The 19,228-nt window shown below is 40.8% G+C and overlaps 1 protein-coding gene across 2 annotated transcripts in view; it reads right to left on the reverse strand.

Moving 5' to 3' along the window:
- LOC119721280 (low-density lipoprotein receptor-related protein 2-like) overlaps nt 1-19,228 on the reverse strand; it is a 135,259-nt gene that overhangs the window by 11,113 nt on the left and 104,918 nt on the right. For both annotated transcript variants that reach the window (XM_038191277.1, XM_038191276.1), the window contains exons 58-75: nt 18,927-19,058; nt 18,168-18,299; nt 17,427-17,546; nt 16,980-17,096; nt 16,016-16,135; nt 13,653-13,778; nt 12,286-12,417; nt 11,450-11,708; nt 10,578-10,706; nt 9,510-9,680; nt 8,352-8,575; nt 7,075-7,563; nt 6,760-6,882; nt 4,737-5,210; nt 4,035-4,172; nt 3,136-3,384; nt 2,691-2,807; nt 358-483 (exon numbers count right to left, since the gene is read on the reverse strand). In XM_038191277.1, the coding sequence (XP_038047205.1) occupies nt 358-483; nt 2,691-2,807; nt 3,136-3,384; nt 4,035-4,172; nt 4,737-5,210; nt 6,760-6,882; nt 7,075-7,563; nt 8,352-8,575; nt 9,510-9,680; nt 10,578-10,706; nt 11,450-11,708; nt 12,286-12,417; nt 13,653-13,778; nt 16,016-16,135; nt 16,980-17,096; nt 17,427-17,546; nt 18,168-18,299; nt 18,927-19,058 (3,378 nt within the window). The remainder of the gene's footprint in view (nt 1-357; nt 484-2,690; nt 2,808-3,135; nt 3,385-4,034; nt 4,173-4,736; nt 5,211-6,759; nt 6,883-7,074; nt 7,564-8,351; nt 8,576-9,509; nt 9,681-10,577; nt 10,707-11,449; nt 11,709-12,285; nt 12,418-13,652; nt 13,779-16,015; nt 16,136-16,979; nt 17,097-17,426; nt 17,547-18,167; nt 18,300-18,926; nt 19,059-19,228) is intronic.

A 19,228-nucleotide genomic window follows, 5' to 3' on the forward strand; every position in this document is an offset into this window, starting at 1 on the left:
AAGAGAGCTCCTGTAGCAAAGACAGAATTATGTTGTAGTGTTGGATTAACATGGGTGTTTATGAAATCCAGAAGTATTTACAGTCACTATACTATGTTAAAATATATTATCAAGTATAATAGTTAGCTTGTAAGAAAGCAGGCAAAGAAAGCGTTGCTGTAGTAACGACAGAATTATGAATATTATGCGAGATACGTTATCGTTATTATGTGGTAAACTCAAAGGAAATAAGCAGGAACAAAAGGGTTGGCTAGCCTGCCGGTCGCCCTCCCAAAGTTGTAAACTTGTCAAGTGTTATGGAATTATTAAGAACGGTTGAATATTTCAGCCTGGGCTGGGTGGGATGCGAACCCTTACCATCTGGCTTGCAGTCCATTCCCTTTGCGCCCCTGTCTGTGAAGCCTGAAGCACACTGGCAGTGATAGCTTCCCTTGGTGTTACGGCACAGCTGTGGGCATGGGTTGTCTTGACACTCATTAATGTCTGTAGGAATTGAAAGAGGGGAGAGCCACAGCTGAATTATGTAATGTGCCTCTGCCCTTGGACTTTGTATGCACCACGATCCTACTCGTAGCCCATTATTAATTTTTCATTAGAATTATACATGTGTGTAGTTGTTTTTTCTGTTATTATTCGTCTGTTTTGTGTAATGGCATGCCTGATGCAAGCTATGCTTTTAAGGCTTGCCACCTCTAGAGGCCTTTATATTTTGTATCAATACTTATATTATTTTTTTTATTTCTGTCATGAAGAGGAAAATAAATGTGATTTGATTTGAATTATTACACCATATCTACATTGTGACCTGTGCACAACCTATCCCACATCATCGGAAAAAAATTCACAAAACACAGGGCGAGTCAAAACAACAAAACCCAAATGACAGGACCAATTTTTGAATGATTTTTTGACATAAGCACTTTTAAAATGTAGGATATGAAAGCCCAGTCATTAAGCTACCTTTTAGTACAAGAATCATTCAAATGGCTTATGCACTTTTCAAGTTACTAAATTTTGAACACAATCACCATTTTAAAGTTTGTTCACCGATCACAAAAAAGGTAAGCATTCTTTCAGCAAAACAAAAACAATTCTCATAGGGATGCATGCAAATTGTTTTCGTTTTGCTGAAAGAACACGTACCTTTATTCAATACTTGTTTATAACATCTCTCCCACATACCGGTATTCTGCTCGATTTTAGACGATAAATCATTGGTTTAATCTAAATACAATTAAAGTGTACTTCAATTTGAATACAAAATTTGTTGAAAATTTACTTGCACTTTTCTAAACTACCCCTTCTAGAAATGTTTGAATCCAGCTCTGCACCTGTAGCGCTTTGGAACAACATACGCACACCCGTATGTGCATATGCATACAATACTTATTTTTATTCATAAACATGTAGTACTTTGGTTGCTACCGGTATAGTACTTTTGGCTGTGAACAACAAGATAGCAAAAATAGCAAATGCCATGTGATTGGCTTTCGGCCAATCAAGATACAGAATCTGTGGGTGAGTGTTATAATATCCAACATGTGAATGGATTCATTCGGTCACTTCCCTCCCATGTCCAGTGTAGCGTTTTCAGATTGTCAATTCTTAATTACGAATTCATCTTAATTTCAGTTAATTATTACTCTTTAATTATCAATGTTCCTTTTGAACTTTTTAATGATCATTCCTGCATAACAATTATTCTATTGAATGCATTACTCATTGTTTTCCACAGGGTGCCTAGATGCAATGTGTAGTCCCTATAGTTTTATACACAGCAAATGACCTTCACTGCCCACACACAAGTCACTGGTCAGTTTTGCAGTACAACCAAGTTACTTGATCATTGTTTTAAGGTACAGTGGAACGCCGCTATACCGAACACCGCTATACCGAACATTCGGCTACACCGAACATCATCCTTGGCTCCCGGTTTTAATGTACAAAACGTACCGAACATTGTTGTTGGAAAAAGTCAACAGACTAACAAAAAATGTACCGGTTGTACTTGTATTTAACACTATTTGGGCCAATTTTAATTCCCAAACATCAAACGACCCATAGTTACATCGTGTTTGAACGTTGAAGAGCGATAGATGGCTATTATTTTCCCAAGGAATAAAAGGGAAAACCATCCATTGCTCAAGTTTCCAACTCCTCGTGCGGCCATGGGATGTGACAAATGCAGGTTCACAGAGGGTACCGGTGGTTCAAAATCGCTATACCGAACGATCGTTATTCCGAACACTTTCTGTGGATCCCACGATGTTAGTTATAGCAGCGCTTCACTGTACTATTACTCATTCATAGTCATCTTTCTGAGAATCAAGTAAACCAAGACATAACTAAGTTTTCCCCTAGGTTTTCACCAGTATATAAGTACTGCCCTGTGAGCAGTTCCTCATTCCATTCTATTCTATTCTATTCCAACCACTCAGTATGATACGATCCAATCATGTAGTCAGTTTAATTCATTCTGCTCATCCAGTCAGTTTGCACAGTTCTCTTTGACTAAGTTCACTTTGACCAGTTTAGTTAATCAATGTTTATTCAAATATTGTTGTGGAATAAACGGTCACGGCAAACACAGTCCTCAACAAAAGAATTGTGTATCGACTTATCCATTCCCCAACACCAGAATGTTTTGGTCAGGAACCCTGCCTGTTATATGTAGTGAGTGTTAAACCCACCTTCACAGCCAAGATGGTCTGGTCCCACTTGGTGGCCTGCTGGGCAGGTGCAGATATGGCCTGTTGCGGTATCCATACAGTCTTCCTCACAGGCTGCGTCTGCACATGCACCATCATCTTTCCAAAAACAAACAATGAAATAAGTGTCAAATACTCTCAAAGTGTCTCCACAGGGATTGAAAATTATCAATGCACCACCAAATAAATAAGGGCTCCCCTTAAAAAAAAGTACGGCTACGGCGATGCGCGTGCAGACCAGAAACCGGAGTCTTTTGGGGGGGCCTTATCTTAACTTTTTCATGCATTTTCTGGATTTTTAAAAAAATAAAAAATCATGTGCCTGCTGATGCAGAGTAAGGATGAAGAATACACTTCGCACAAATTAGCCCTTCGCTTGGTGCCATTTCAAAACCCCAACAATAACCGCCATTCATGACACACTTACTGCATCCTGTTTCGTCAGAGGCATCCCCGCAGTCGTCAAACGCATCACAGACGTAGAATCCAGGAATGCACAGACCATTGGGGCACTTGTATTCATCATCTTGACACTGCACTTTGGCCTGGCAAAAATCGTGATTGTTCTCATCGCTGGCATCTCCGCAGTCATCAATTTCGTCGCAGGTCTTCCACAGAGGGATACAGCGGCCATTGGCACATCGGTAATGGGTAGAAGGGTCACACTCGCGCCCGGCTGATTGGGGGGGGGGGGGGAGAGAAGTGGGGAGGAGTACAAGAGAGCAAATAAATGCAACTAAAGGGGGAACAGCAATTATAACGTCCAATTTTCTTCCTCAAACTGATTGTTGCACACTTTAAAAGTTTCTGTCAAACAAAACAATTACAAAACCATAATTTGGAAATGCAGTAACTGAGGAAAATGTTTGAGTTAACCTTTGTGAGGTTCTGACAGGCTAGGGGCCCATCTCAATTCATATCCGGGTCGAGGTCCGGACAAGTTGCGGACATTGCATCGGGTATAAGTTGCAGGATTCTAAACAACTACCCTGCAATCTTCCCGCAATAAAGTTAACAGCATTGGTTAAATATTGATTGGCTTAGAGTGAAATTGGAGGAATATTATCTCAAGGTAAATTCTGGACTTTTTTCGCCTCATGAAATGGAAAAGCCCAGATTTTACCGAGAGGGGGGGGGGGGGTGTTGCCCCCTCAAAAAAATTCCATATAAAAAAAAAAAATTCACTAGCAAAATGTAAGAATTTGACGTACATGGGAACGGTCTCCCCCTAACTGAGAAGGGTGCATTTGTACACTTTTAGTTAATATAGTGTGCCTGATTGTAGGATTTTATCAGCACTCCCCATTGAAGCATTTGTGCCCTTACCACAGACGCTCAAAAGTTCATCACTCCCGTCACCGCAGTCATTGTCTCCATCACAAACCCAGTCTTCCCAGATACACAAGGTGTTGTTGCAGGTAAACTCTGTTGCGAAGCAGTACAGACCATTGGGAAGTCGGGTGGCTACGGAAAACACATAAAATGACACACAATGGTCAAGATATTTTTGTTGACTGTTTTGGGGAGTGAACTTTATTTTGAAGAAATGATTGAAAAGTCTGTGTTTTACGTCTGTTTTAAACAAATCAACTGAGACAATGCCGACATGAAAATATTTCTGTGAATTTTAATACACGAGTTGACTACATGTCAATTCTTGAAAGTTATGGAACTAAATTTTGTAATTGAAACTTTACTTTACATGAAGTATGAACAAACCAACTGTGTAAATCTAATCAAAACTTGGCCTTGGATTTTTGAATCAAGTCACAAAATATCTGGCTATTCCATTTGTGTAAATTTAATTATTTAATAAAAAGTGTTGCCTTGATTTTACACCAGAAATAAAGATATAAACAACGATGTCAAGATGATGCCAAGATGTTGTAAGTTGTATGTTGCCATTCCCTCTTCGAAAGTGGAACATTTTTGAGGATTCAAAATGCCCCGTGCCCCCCCACAAAAAAAAAAGATTTTGGGAGTTAGGGTTCAAACTTCAAGAAGAGTGAATGATGATTGAAAACTTACGACAGTTGACTTCATCGGAGTAGTCCAGGCAATCTCGATCACCATCGCACACATAGTTCTCACGGATGCAATGCCCGCTGGCACACTTGGCGTAACCCTCCAGGCAGCTGTGGTCCTCACACGCCACCTCGTCACTCATGTCCCCGCAGTCATTGTCGTGGTCGCAGATCCAGCGCTTAGGGATGCACTGCTGCGTGTCACAGCGGAACTCTGACTCGCTGCAGTCCCGAAACGGGCAGTTGGCCACCTCGTCTGTTCCATCTGCGCAGTCCTGCTCAAAATCGCAGACCCAGCGCTGTGGGATGCAGCTGTGGCTGTCGCAGCGGAACTCGCCCGGGTCGCAGGTCCTTGCCTCACAGTTCTCCTCATCACTGTTGTCCCGGCAGTTGTCGTACCCATCGCAGAAGGCCCAGGATGGGATGCAGCGGTAGTTGGTCCGGCATGGCTCCCAACCAGTAGGACAGGTGACTTGCTCTGTAAAAGACAAACAAAGAAACAAGTGCGAGTGCACAATAAGCTCTGGCCGTCTTGCACGAAAGTCTTGCATGAAATCTATCAAAATGATCCCTGCCAAAGCTTAAAAAATGCGACGCCCAAAAATGCGACGCCGATGGCACATATGGAACACCATACTTCAGATGTATACATGTAGCTAGTTATTTGTCATAAGTAACACGTGACTATAACATTACTGCACATATTTTCCTTCCATTTACAAACTTTTCATAAACGTCTTTCCAAATTGTTGCAAACAATTTTTGTTAGGTATTTATTTGATTTTGTTTGCTTTTTTTAAACATTAAAATATATGGTACTTATCTTTTGTGGGAACTTTATGGAGCTTATTTTGGTCAATTATTGGGGACAGACATATGCAAAATAAACGCGCATGCGCATCGATCGAAACAATATCGCTGTTTCGAAAATCGTCAGCAAGTATGCATTTTATGACCACGGCATGGCATTAAGTCAATAAATCAATTATTTTTTGTCAATTTTCGGGGACAGACCAATGGACAGACCGCCTACCAAGTGACATGTACTGAGAAGCTCCTGCCAGAGCTTAAAAACAATTAATTAGGCATAAAACCACATCACCCTCACATGAAAGGAAATTAAATTTTAACAATGTAAAATTGACTTTGAAAAACCTTACAGCAGAATTGAAATATCTTGAGAAAGTTTTCAGGGCTATAAATTTCTCTTCAAGCAATCTCTGCATTTAGCAGAAACAAAGCACAGCATTTACTGTTGACAATTTCTCAAAGTGAACATTTCATACTATCCTTGGTGATCTGTTCATATTGCCGCTGAGTAAAAGACACTGGTCATGGTGCACATGTTGTCACCGACACCACGAAGTAACACTCCACGTGTTAAACCATATTTTTTTCGATTTTCAGTTTTTCACATTTTCAAACATTATTAATAAAGGCCTAACATTGAACGAAGTTTCAAAGCCTCAAGAGCTTTACTTTAATAATTACGCTAATTATCCATGGCAACTTTTGCGCAAAAGTGACAATTTTCTTTTTCACGAAGTAACACTCAAGTTCTATTTACCATTGCAATGCATGGCGCGCACTCTGCTCAAATGTGAGCAAAAACGTTTTCACAATGTAACGCTCTCCTTGTATGAGCGCGCTGACCTGAAGTTGCACTTTTCTGGTGTTGTATACATTGAAGAGTGTTACTTCGTGAAAAAGAACATTTACAGTTTCGCAGCTTTTTCTGGTATCACGAACTAACACTCACCTTTTTGCTCTTATTTCTTGTTGATTTAATAAATTCAATTCATCAAGTGCCCACAACAAGAAACCCAACTGAAAATACTCTTCCGTTTTGACACAAAGTGTTGTTTTAGAAGGCGTTCAACTTTAGATGCCGTTTTCTCCGGTTGCTAGTTTTTACTGGTATGTACATGGGTGTTACATGTGGTGTTGCTGACAATGTAAATGCATGTACTTGATTCATATAACAAACTGAGGTAGTGCTTAGTAAAGAACTATGCTTGACTGCTTACGACATTGTCTGTGAGGCTCATCAGAGTTGTCACCGCAGTCGTTGTCAAAATCACAGTACCAGGCCTCTGGGATGCAGAAGCCGTTGTCACACTGAAAATAGCCAGGTGAACAGCTCCGACTCTCTGTACAGATACATGAAGGAAAAAAACAGAATTTACTTAGCACCAAGGAAACTGGAAATAAACACAAGCCATATGAGCCAGACTTCTGAAGCAACTGCAAACAAAGAGATCATAAAAAACAACTAAGTTTTGCAAAGTCTAATACAATTGTTAAGTACGGCTCATTCAATAATAGTTGAAATGGCAACTCACGACACAACTGTGTGTTCTCATCAGACCCATCGCTGCAGTCATTGTTCTGATTACAGACTAGAGTGTGCAGGATACAGTTCCCTGTGGCACACCGAAACTCCCATGCCTGGCAGTGAGTCTGGTCACACATGCGCTCATCCGAGCCATCCCCGCAATCATCCTGACCGTTGCAGAGCTGTGGGCCCGTGGCGCAGTTCAAGTTGTCGCACTGAAAGTAACCCAGGTCGCAGTGGCGGACCGGGCAAGATGCTGGCTCGTCCGAGCCATCGGGGCAGTCCGCCTCGGAGTCACACTTCCAGTTGATTGGAATGCAGCCGCTGTTGTCGGCACAGCGATACTCCAGCACCGAGCAGTTAGCCTGGCAGGACTCACTGTTGCTGCCGGACAGGATGAAGTTGTCTGGGCAGGCGCAGGTGAAGTCGCCATTGGGGGACAGGAGACAGAGATGGGAACAGCCACCGTTGTTGGTTCCACAGGGGTTCATGAGACCTACAAGAACAAAACATCAATTGACAAAACGTTTGACTTAACAAGGGCCATGAAATGACAGAACACAACTCAATGTGAGCAGAAAAATAATGCTCCCCCATTTTGGGGTTTAATTTTGGGGTTATTAATTCTTAAAGGGAATGTACAACATTTGCTTTTGCTGCAATTTTCAATTTGGAGGATCAGTATGTTATAGCAAATATTGTTAAAATGACTTGTTTCACGTTTTGGGCTTGTATGTTCTGGCGAAACCAAGAAAACCCATCATGTTCTTGTAGTCTGATTCCCTGACCCTACTTAAGATGAATCAGAGCAGTTTATAGACTTTGGGGAATTGTAAGGTCAGAGAATCAGTCCAGAAGGCTTGAACCCCTTCACATGTGTGTGTCATCAATTGCAAAGAAAATGCGGAATAACTAATAAGGAAAAATTAGGAGCAGTTTTTGAGAAAAAAAAATCAAGTTTTCTCCAACGCTGGTCGGCCGACCACCCGATGCTGGTCGGCCGACCAGCGTTGGAAAAATACCATTTTTCTTGAAAATGTCAGCACACCAGGAGCCACGATTTTACAGGATGCTTTAGACTGTCATTCCCTAACAATCCAGGGAGGTATTTTGTGATAATTTGATCATTTAATTTTGTGATGTTTGTAAATGTTGTACCTTCCCTTTAAACTATGTTTTTCATTATATCTATGCTTCGGCTTGCCGCTTTGAAAAGTAGCTTTTAAAAATCCCAGAATTAGTCCCTTCACCGTACCCCAAACCAATGCTAAAGTTGTGACTAACTTTGGTCCTGCCGGAGTGGATGCAAGACATGAACATCAAACGGCCGATGGAGAACCTCCCTCATCAATGTCATGTTTGCTCCCGTGGACTTGTTGGCTCGATAGATGCCCATGTGGTTCCAATCGGTCCAGTAGACGTAGTCCTCAAAGACAGTCACGGCAAATGGGTGGGCTAGCTCCTCACCGGGGAGCTTGTGAATGTGGCTGCCATCCAAGTTGGAGTAGCTGAAGAGGTAAAGGAAAGTTTGTTAAATAAGACTGGAGCAGAAAATCTGATACTAATGGCGGCAAACACTTCTGAGGGGAATAATACACATCGTCAGTGTTTTCATGAAGTGACAAAACTTGGAAAACCAATACATTTTCCGATGTTGAGTTTTGCTGGCCATTTAATTGTATTTGACAAAAAGAACAATTTGATCAAATTTCAAAGTGAAATACTGTTTACTACTGCAATTATTGTAAACACACATTTGACAAAAAGCTGTGCTTTATTTGTTTTAACAAAGTGACAAAAAGTCACCTCGTTAGCAAGGCCTGAGGGATTATGCATTGCTCTACACGCAATAGGATGGGAGAGGACGCACGCTCGCAAACGATGTTGATAAAGACAGACGTGCATGCGCTCACACCCATCACCAAAGGGGGGGTGGGGGGGGGGGCTGGTACATACATGTAACAATTCCCCTCAACATTTTATGTTTTCACAAAATGACCAAGAGTGTGTACAAAGTGATGGGAATAATTAAATACCTCTTCGCATTGCTGTTTTCACAAAGTGTCAAAGATCTTTATTGATGAATTACCGTTTAATTAAAGAGAGACTTTTAACAATCAACTTTGAATTAGCAAGGAATAAAGCATACAATACTTGACAAGGCAAAATTCCCCGTATCTGTAACTGCAAACTAGTCCAAATATGTGTTTCGAATAAAGGATCAACTCCAAATGCAATTATCTTGGGATGACCTTTTTGCAGGATATTGAGGTTTTTATCCTTCGTGAAAAACAAGGACAACATCTCTATAGGGGAATAAACCAAAGTGAGCAGGCAAAGCTGGAAACAAAAGTGGCAGGGAGTAGGGGTAGGGGAGGGGTAATGTCCCTCTTACACCATGTATATATATGACAGGCCACCCCAGGAATTTTCCAGACTCACCCAATGTAGTTGAGATGAGCATCAGCCCAGTACAGCTTGTCGCATGCATAGCAGATGGTCAGGCCGTTGGGCCAGACTAGCCCCTCAGTGATGATTCTCATGGGAGAGCTGCCATCCATTCCCATTCTGCCGATGTAGGATCTCAATCCCCAGTCAGTCCAGTACAAGTATCTGAAATAAGCCCAACAAGTGAGGCCTCATGTTATTGTTTAAGCAGGCCTACATTGCATGTTAACTATGCAATTATAGCAGACAACCTGACTTTGTGGTGTAAAATCCAGTCCAAATGAAAAAAGAGACATATTAGGCCACACAGGATGTGACGTTCACACGTTTAAACAAAAAGTTCTAAATTCATTTACAAGTTTTCCAAACTGTTGTAACTAAACCCGAATAACAAAATAGGAACCTACGTTTCTGCGATCTTCCTTTGAGTTAATACTTAAAGACATTTTCAAACTTATTGAAGTTACAAAACCTGAATGTACACCGCAGTGCTTACATTCAGGGTACAAACATAGTTAAGGTTTGACTTTTTCAATGACTACTGATATTTATTATGTCAATCATTATTTAGTTATCATGTCAATTATGCCAGTCTACAGACATAATGGAAGGCATCAGCCTTTGTGAAATGGCCAAATGTTTAAACAGTTTGCTGAATAGTTATGAAATTAAGTGCAAAGTAGCATCTTTAATAGTGTCATCTTTCATGGATGCTATTTATGTGGGAGCTCAACAGCCCTGACCATGATGTCCGGTCTTAAGTTGCTGATCCAGAGGCGCATTGCGAATGCATACCTCAAGAAATAACGAAAGATGAAGAGTGCGACAAATTCAGACTGCTGCAAATTCAAAGCTATGGAGAAACCAGATTCAACCTTTTGGTCAAATAAGGTATCCGTCTTGGAGGTAGCAGGTCTAAATCCACTGCAATCCATTTCTTTGTTCAACCAATATGTGGATTAACATTGAACCTTGCTTCCCTTGGTGGATTATCAGTTATCAGGACTGCAAGGCCTGAGTGTTTGCCAAGGAAATGGGGCAAGGGTTTCCTCCATGCCTTACCTATTGCGGGGATCTAGGGACATGGCTCGTGGCTGTGACATATCCTGATAGACGATAGTCTTCCTGAGGGTACCGTCCAGCTCAGAGACTTCCATGACATCACTACTGGTCTCCAGCCAATAAAGTTTCCTGTAGGTTACAAAAGAGAAAAGGATCAAATGTTACAAGAATCACTTTCCACGTTATTGCAAATGGCAGTGCTTTAAGAATTTTGATTCTAGACCAGTAATTCAATAAGGAATTAACGTAATCAAACCAGCAGAACCAAACAATTATTTCAAAGAAAAAAATCAACATGTAATATTAGTGCCAGTACAACGAATTGGGATAATACATTCAGCAATTATAAGTATTTGTTGACACTCACACTGACACCATTAGTAAATTTGAAACATATGACTTAACTTAAATAAGCTTGATGTTCTTATTGATGTCTGTGTCTTGTACCACTATCATCTGCCTCTGAAAGTCTTGTTAAGACCACAATGTCAGGCCAGCCAATATTTAGAGTACTGTTTTTCTTTCTAAGTTTAGTTGACCGACACCAGAGCTGCCAAAAAGCACTATCCAGTCTACATCTGGCACAAAAGAGACTAAGCAATTTTTATAATCATACTTCTTTGGACATTTCTCGGTGAACAAACAAGTTTTCGAGGTTTCAGGAGTTTCAGTGCTTGCACTCTCATTATTTCTTACAAAGTGTGTATAAGTGAGGTATCACATTGAACCGAAAGTTTCCGTGACAAAACGTTCCTCTTGTTCACCGAGAAATATCCAAACAAGGATGAATATAAGAACTGCTTAGTTTCTTTAATTGTGCCAGGTGTACTGTGATTCTTGAAAGTGTGGACTACATCAAACATAAGCAATACCTGCCAACCCAGTCCACTGCCAGTCCCTGTCCACTCGTGACAGCATAAGGAACAATAACCTCCGCCCCAGTGCCATTGAGAAACATACGGGAAATCTTGTCGGTACCCGTGTCCAGGTAGTACAGACGGTTCTCTCTCAAATCGTAGTCCAGTGCGATGGCGTTGTACAGCCCGTCTTTGATAAGGTCGTACTGCTGGCCATCCAAGCTCAGCTTGCGGATGTAGTAGCGGTTGCTGAAGACCAGGGATGCGTCTCCACCTTGAATTGTCATGCACAGGCAGATAAGCCAAGATAATTCAAATACCTCCTCATTGCTAATAAACTGTTCAAGGATGGTGCGCAGCTCATTTGAATTTCAGAGTCAGGCAATTTCATTTGGGTAATGAAACCACAAGCTTGAGTAAAGCATGTATATTCTTATGATAAAAACAGAAAACAAAATTACTGTGAATGTTTTATGCCAGCTGTGCTCAAGCTATGGAGAAAGCAATGTACAATGTCAGCCTTACAATCCTGGAATCCAGGGATAAAATGTGTTGGGGTTGCTAAGCAGAAAATACTGCTCAGCAAATTATGTGTTGAAGTCGAAAGAAAATAAGCTGTGAACCAGCCACAAGCCCTATAAACTGCATGTCATTTTAGCTGGTAACCTAATTTTGCTCAGCATTTTTTGTGAGCTTAAATTTCTGTATACTGAGCAGCAATAATGAAAAAGACCACCAAATGAATGACCTGAAACCATAAACCAAAACCTAGAATATCCTTGGTAAAGGACCCAAAGGGTTATGTACTGTGCCACCTCCTATGGACCATTATGTCCACCATTGCTGCCTACCTTCAGAGTGCTTGCAGGTGGTCAAATCCTGCTCTCGGGCGTAACCGTCTGCGCACTTACAGAAATACGAGCCGCGCGTGTTCTCACATAGTTGGCTGCACACTCCAGGAATCTCATTGCATTCATTGTTATCTGAGGCAGAAGAGAAGTCGGCAAAAAAATAATTTTGTGAAAGATAACAAATACAACAGACCACAGTTGTAATAGTCACCAGAATTCATCAAATTAGCTATTCAAATAAAGAGAGACATACACATTCCTTGTGGTGTTGTTCATACCCTGTATACTTGTGACCGGACTCATGAATTGTCTCCTGATATAATTGTGACCTGGGCCCAACTTCATGGCTCTGCTTACCACAAAATTCCGCACTTACGATAACCATTTTTTGCTAACAGTGATAACAGAAGAATTATGCGCTGACCCTTTAAGCACAGGATCCTTAGCTATGTGATGTATATAAGTATGCGCAGAAGCCAAAATTCCTCGCTAAGTAGTGATATACGCTTACTGTAAGCACAGATTTTCTGCTACAGTAAGCAGGAAGTTTTTATTATTGGTAAGCAGAGCCATGAAATTGGGCCCAGATATATGATGGATTTGACTCATTATAGATAAACACAAATATGACATTTAATTCAAAATCAAATCACAAACTCAAAATTTACAGTACTTACTCTCTAATGACAGTTTGTGTGCCCCAAAAAACTGAAAATAGATTGACCGTTACTCTAACTGCCTACATGTCACTACGCACATGTAAATTGACAATTCTTCAACTGTCTTTCTTTTGATCTACTTTATCATAGGGGAATGAAAACGGATTACAACCGAAGAAATATTAGATATAGTTTCGAAATTGAGAAACAATTGAGAGCAGAGATGGTTATTGTGATTGAATTAGCTTCCTTGTGCCTAACAGGCTGCATCGAGCTGTACACTCCCCAGGGAGCTGAGATGGTATTTGGAATGTTTAATTGGCCCAGTGATCAGGGGTAATAATAATATAAAGCGCTTTGATCTTAGTTTACTGATAAGAGCGTTCTTAAATGCCGATTATTGTTATTATTATTATTAACGTCGATGTGGAAACTAGGCTTTAAAGGAAGGACCGCTGATTGCCCCTCCGACTCCACCCTGTCAGACTTCGCTTAAGAAGTGCTAAATAAGAACCTGTTATTATTATTATTATTATTATTAACAAGCAAAACAATATGAAAGCATTTATTGGAGGCTGTGATGTAAAACGTATACGTATGTGAACATGCCAAGATGCATGTCTTATGATGAAGTGTTTTCAAGCACAAATACATGTACTTGGATAAATGTATGAAGGCATTTTGCATGAAGCACAACTATTTCCTTACCTCTGCACGTTTTGCCATCATCATTGAGTGAGTAACCAGGCTGGCATGAACAGAAGTAGCCAGTGCGCGTGTCGTTGCAGTAATGCTCGCACTGGTTAGCTTGCAATGTGAGGCACTCATTGATATCTGAAAGGAGAGGGAAAGAGTCTGGGTGTTAGACAGATTGATCAAGTGTGATATGCAGAGGTTAAGCCGCAACGGAGACTGGTACCTCTCTCAACAAAAAACATATTTCAGTGAAAATATTCTGGTGAATAAATACAACATAATCTCCAGGTAATGATAAGTGAAACTTAACTAGAAACTAAACAGTTTAGAATGCATAGGATTGGAGCACAGAGTGAATTAGAATCAATGAAGATTATTTCCACCATTATTACTTACCGTAATTTCCTGCGGATAAGGCGCGCGGCGGATAAGGCGCAGGTCCCTAAAATCACCCCCAAAAATTCAAACGCCAACAGATAAGGCGCACCGCCGCATAAGACGCATGTTTGACCGCACACAGAAGAACACCAGGCGTCACCCGGTGTCGGTACATCGCCACAAAGGGGCCATTGTGTTGCCTTAGAAAGATCACACTATTCGGAGAATGAATTAAACCGTAACCACATTGGCTGGTCACATGTAGAGCCAATGAAGAAAAGACCAATGTAAATTGATACCGACCTTCATCCATTCTGATCCGGCAATTTGACCTGTTAACATCCGCCCGGTGCACGAGTGGCACGAACATGTTGCGGTCTCATGAACGAAGAAACACGTTTTCAGGCATGTAGCTCATGTGAACATTTCCAGCGTATACAACATGCACAATAAACAACCGCTGAACTACGGGCTAGCACCGCGCATGCAAAAGCGCACATGGTATCCTAAAACTACACTATAGGCCTTATTTTTGTTGCGTGTTCGTCCATTACTAAACCTTTTTCATTCCTAAAATTTTACTTATTTTTCCATCCATAAATGACTCTGAGTCCGCACTCACCAAAAGACTTCACTTTGGCACAGAATCATGGAAAAGCTTACGAGTATGCGATGAGAATAGTGCCGATAACGCGGTACGTACGGAGGTGACAAATCTGAAGTATTGATTATAGAAAATTGGAAAATGATGTCGTAGTACATCATGTGACCGTTTCTAACCAATGAGAAGCTTCAGAACCAGGGAATCCCTTATCGATGCATTGGTTTCTGCCGTGATGTCACACAATGAGCGGCTCTGTTGGATTTCACCTGTTAATTTATGCACGCACGGATCCTCTACGGATCCGTGATTTATGTTGGTGAATTCGCGTAATTTTTTGTCTGTGAATTCTGATAGTGCTGTTTGAAAACTGACCCATCCTGGCCTAGCATGCAACCATGCAACAATGGCACTCCCACAGAGCGCGCGTAATTCCGAACTCAGTGACCTTTCGGACCCAACATTTCCGTACGAAAAGGTGGCTCAAGCATAAGTGGGAACGCGACTTGCGGTTTCGTTGCGGTAAGATAACGATTACACCAAAATGCCGGATCTTGATCCACCTTTTCCCAATTCAAGTGGAAACGCGGTGTTAAATAATACAAATTCCCATAATACTTTTTAAACAAACGTCTAAAAAGAGGCAATTAATAAATGAACGATTTGAACGTTTAATGAAACAAACGAAAGTGCAACAAATAAACATTAGTACTTCATATTATTTTAAGTCTAAAGCAGACTTCGAAGATATCCTGTACAATAAACACCCTCAACGTTCACACAATAGAACTTGAGTGAATGCGATTTCCAAACGTTTAAGTAATTCTGATTGCAGCATTTTCGGAATGAAAAAACGGCCACAAAGAAAAACGTTTGTATGACGGCGTTGTTGGAACGAAAGCACGATCACTAAGGGGGATCAACGCATTGCGGCATTGTTGGAATGAAAGCACGATAATGGGGGATCAACACATCGCGGCATTGTTGGAATGAAAATACGGTCACAATGTCTGGAGAGTTGAGCCTTGGTTGACCGCATTATTGATTGCGGCATTGAAAGAATTCTTCACACAAAGACCGTCACTTTGAACTCAAGCGACACCAGATAAGGCGCACCTGTAGATAAGGCGCAGCGATGTTTTTGTGGTCTAGAAAGTCAGATAAGACGCGTCTTATCCGCAGGAAATTACGGTACAATAACAATGTTGCATTTTGGAGCAAAGTTGAGACTGACATGTCCAGTACTGCCACATGTTATGAATTTTCATTGTTTGTGGACATCAATGATCATTTTTCCCCCAGCTCATCATGGTAATTACTGTTTTCCCATTTTGCGTGTTGTCCTAATAATGGGCTATGTTGTCTCTTTAATTTGTTTTTGCAGGGCTAAACTTACCACAATGCGTTTCATCCGACATGTCAGAGCAGTCATTTGTCTTGTCGCACACATGATCATCAAGAATGCAATCACGGTTCAAGCAAGTGAAATAGCCTTCCTCACAAGGCGGGGTGGTAGCTGTGGGGAAGGGGGAGTAAAAAAAAAGAGGAGAATTCTGATTCCTGAGAAATGAACAAAACAGAGCTGCAAACACACACTGTGAATGCAGTGTACAGGCATAGGAGTTCGGGTTCTCAAAATTAAGGGCCCAAACATTTCGAGGTTTGACAAACAGACACGGGAAGTAACAAAAGTTTCTCCGTAACTTGTACCTGCTATACAGGGACTTTTCTTTGAGGCATTAACCCTCCTGCCATTTAAACAGTCGCAGAAAGTCAAAATGTCCTTCCACTTCCCCTACTATACTTTTAACACAGGCTAGTCACCAGCAGTCAGATCACATGTCAAGCAAACACTGTGCCAAGTCAAACTCAGTCAACAGGCCTTGAACAGACAAAGCAGGCAAGTTGTGGGCATGGCTGCCATATCAGTTACCTGCAGTCAAAGCAAAGCTGCATCAAGTTACTTTAACAGTCACCGCCAGTCAAGCCTGCTTTATGCAGGCTGGGAATTCTTAAGTGTTGAAAACAGTCACTTGATTGATTTTGACTGAAAGGACTACTTGGCACAGAATGTATGTATGCATAAGAGGATTAAAGTTTCCTCTGCACATAGTTTACATAATATGAAATTCACTTCACACTTAATGTCAAGACAAAATGGAAAATGTGAACTTATACTATCAAGACTAATAACATGCTTTAATGTGCTATCGCTGCAACCTGCTCATTTGCAAAAAATTAACACATTTCCTCTACGGCAAATTTTGTCGTGAATATATCTTGACATAATCTCAACATTTGCATGAAGTACTAAATAACCTTGAGTCTGATCTGTGTAACATTCAGCAGAGGAAACTTACCACAGTTCTGTTCGTCGGAGTAATCACGGCAGTCATTGTCCCCATCACATTGCCAGACAGCCGGGATGCAACGGCCGTTATTGCACGTAAACTCATTGTTACCACAAGTTCCGTAATCTGCACAACCAAACAGATACACAACGGATCTCATTCAGAGACCTGGGTAATATAACATCTCAGTTTGTTTTCCACATGCCCTAAAGCAGATCGAGTATGTTGCAGGTAAAATGTCACAAGCTGGTGGAAGTTAAAATTTACTCGGTTAGGGGAGGCTCCAATTTGGTTGTTTCGTGGGTGAGACTTTAGCTTTAACATTAACACGTATGTGTATAGGTATGCACACAAATTTAGCCAAAACCTAATTTTACTATTGCAAAAGTGTTACATTAATCAAATTAAACTCTCCTGCCCCCAAAACAACAAAACATTCTAAATCTTTGGTCTTACCACAATGGCCACCCTCATCGCTCTGGTCACCGCAATCATTGTCATGGTCACATTCCCAAGATTCTGGAATGCAGAGTCCATTTGTGCAGGTGAATTCACCACCTACACAGGTGGTTCTAGCTGAAAAATTAACAAACAAATGGAAGAGCATCATCTCGATTGTTCATAATCTCAATTTGTGTCAACAACATACATTTGGCCAAACATCCCCACACACAAAAACACCAGAACTCGCTGTCATTCAAGCACTGTCGGAGAGAATCTTTCAAAGTCTAGTGTTGACCCAGCACACTTGGCTTACCAAAAAAAAAACACTCAAGAAGGTCTCTTGGTTGAAAAAAAAGCCCAAGATTTCTGCGAAATCAGGTTGTGATCTTTCAACATGGGATCGATTATTAACATACATTCTGTATTAAAGAAAAAGTTCATCCAATATGTCAAGAGTGACTAGGGTAAGTTGTAGGCTGTCAATAAGAAAAAAAAGCAGGCAAGATTCAAAGACTTACAGAAATAAGAAAGGGGAGATGACTTTATCAACTACTTTTATCAAGATATTCAGTTTAATGAAACATTTGCAATTCCATGTTATTGGCAACTAAGCATTCTGGAATTATTTTTTTTTTAAGTATGTACAGGGGGTAGGGATAAGAGAGACTTATTGGGAAAAAAATGAAGGAAGGAGTAAGTGGAAGCGGACTTTCTTCCCGCAATTCTAACTCTTTGATTGGACTTTGAACTTACTGCAGTTGTCTTCATCATCTGCATGCTCACAGTCGCTCAATCCATCACACAGCCAGACCATTGGGATACATCGGTTGTGATTGGGCCGGTTCTGACGGCAGGTATAGTATTCAGGGGCACACTGGTGTGTGTCTGTATGGAAGGAACAGCCAGACAAGAAAGAATCAATCCTCAGTAACAACCAGTGTGTCTGTTGTAATTGTACTTCAAGACTGAGAACCGAAACAGAGACTTTGATGGGGCTTGGGCTCAAGAGGGCTTGAATGAGAGTTAACAGTGCAAGGCTTACTGATAGTTATTACCGGTAAAGATGTTTTTTTCACAAACAAAATTGAGGTAAAAACTTTTAAAAAGTCCAAAATTCCATTTAAAACTTGGTATCTTTTTGATTTGTTTTTTTTTTGCCGAAAGTGAAATTTGTTTTGGGTTGCTTTTTTGCCTCCAACATGGAAAAAAAAAATCTGCCTGAATTATTGCTGGTCTGCAAAAAAAAAATTAAATTGTTAAGTTATTACTCCATAACTAAATTTGGATGATTTTTTTGACGTCTAGTTCAAAAGTAAATAACTTTTGTACTGCTGGAAAAATAGCAATAAAAAATGTAGTTTCCGGGGTAAAACTCTAAAATGGCACAGGGAGAGCAACGTGGGAGTTTAGTCTCTGTGACAACTTAGCTGCCTCTTTACAAACTCCTGGATCAGCTACTGTCGCTCCATCCCCCCCCCTCCCCCAACAAATTCCAGCCCTGTGTGGACATACCGCAGTTGTGACGCTCGTCCTCATCAGACCCATCTCCGCAGTCATTATCCGTGTCACAGATCCAACTCTCATGGATGCAGCGTTTGTTGTCACAAGTGAAAAAGTTGGGTGAACACGTGAAATCCTCCTCATCTGTTTTTTTAGTTTGGATAAAAAATTCAACAACAATCAAATTTAGAACATGACAATTTAACCCTTTCAACAGTCTTGAATCCTCCATTTAAACAAAAATAGGGCGTTAGGGTTAAGATGTCTTGAAACAAATGTCCATGTCATATAAATGTATGTGACGAATTATGACC

The sequence above is a fragment of the Patiria miniata genome, unplaced genomic scaffold, assembly GCF_015706575.1.
Source record: "Patiria miniata isolate m_02_andy unplaced genomic scaffold, ASM1570657v1 HiC_scaffold_13, whole genome shotgun sequence".
NCBI lineage: Eukaryota > Metazoa > Echinodermata > Asteroidea > Valvatida > Asterinidae > Patiria > Patiria miniata.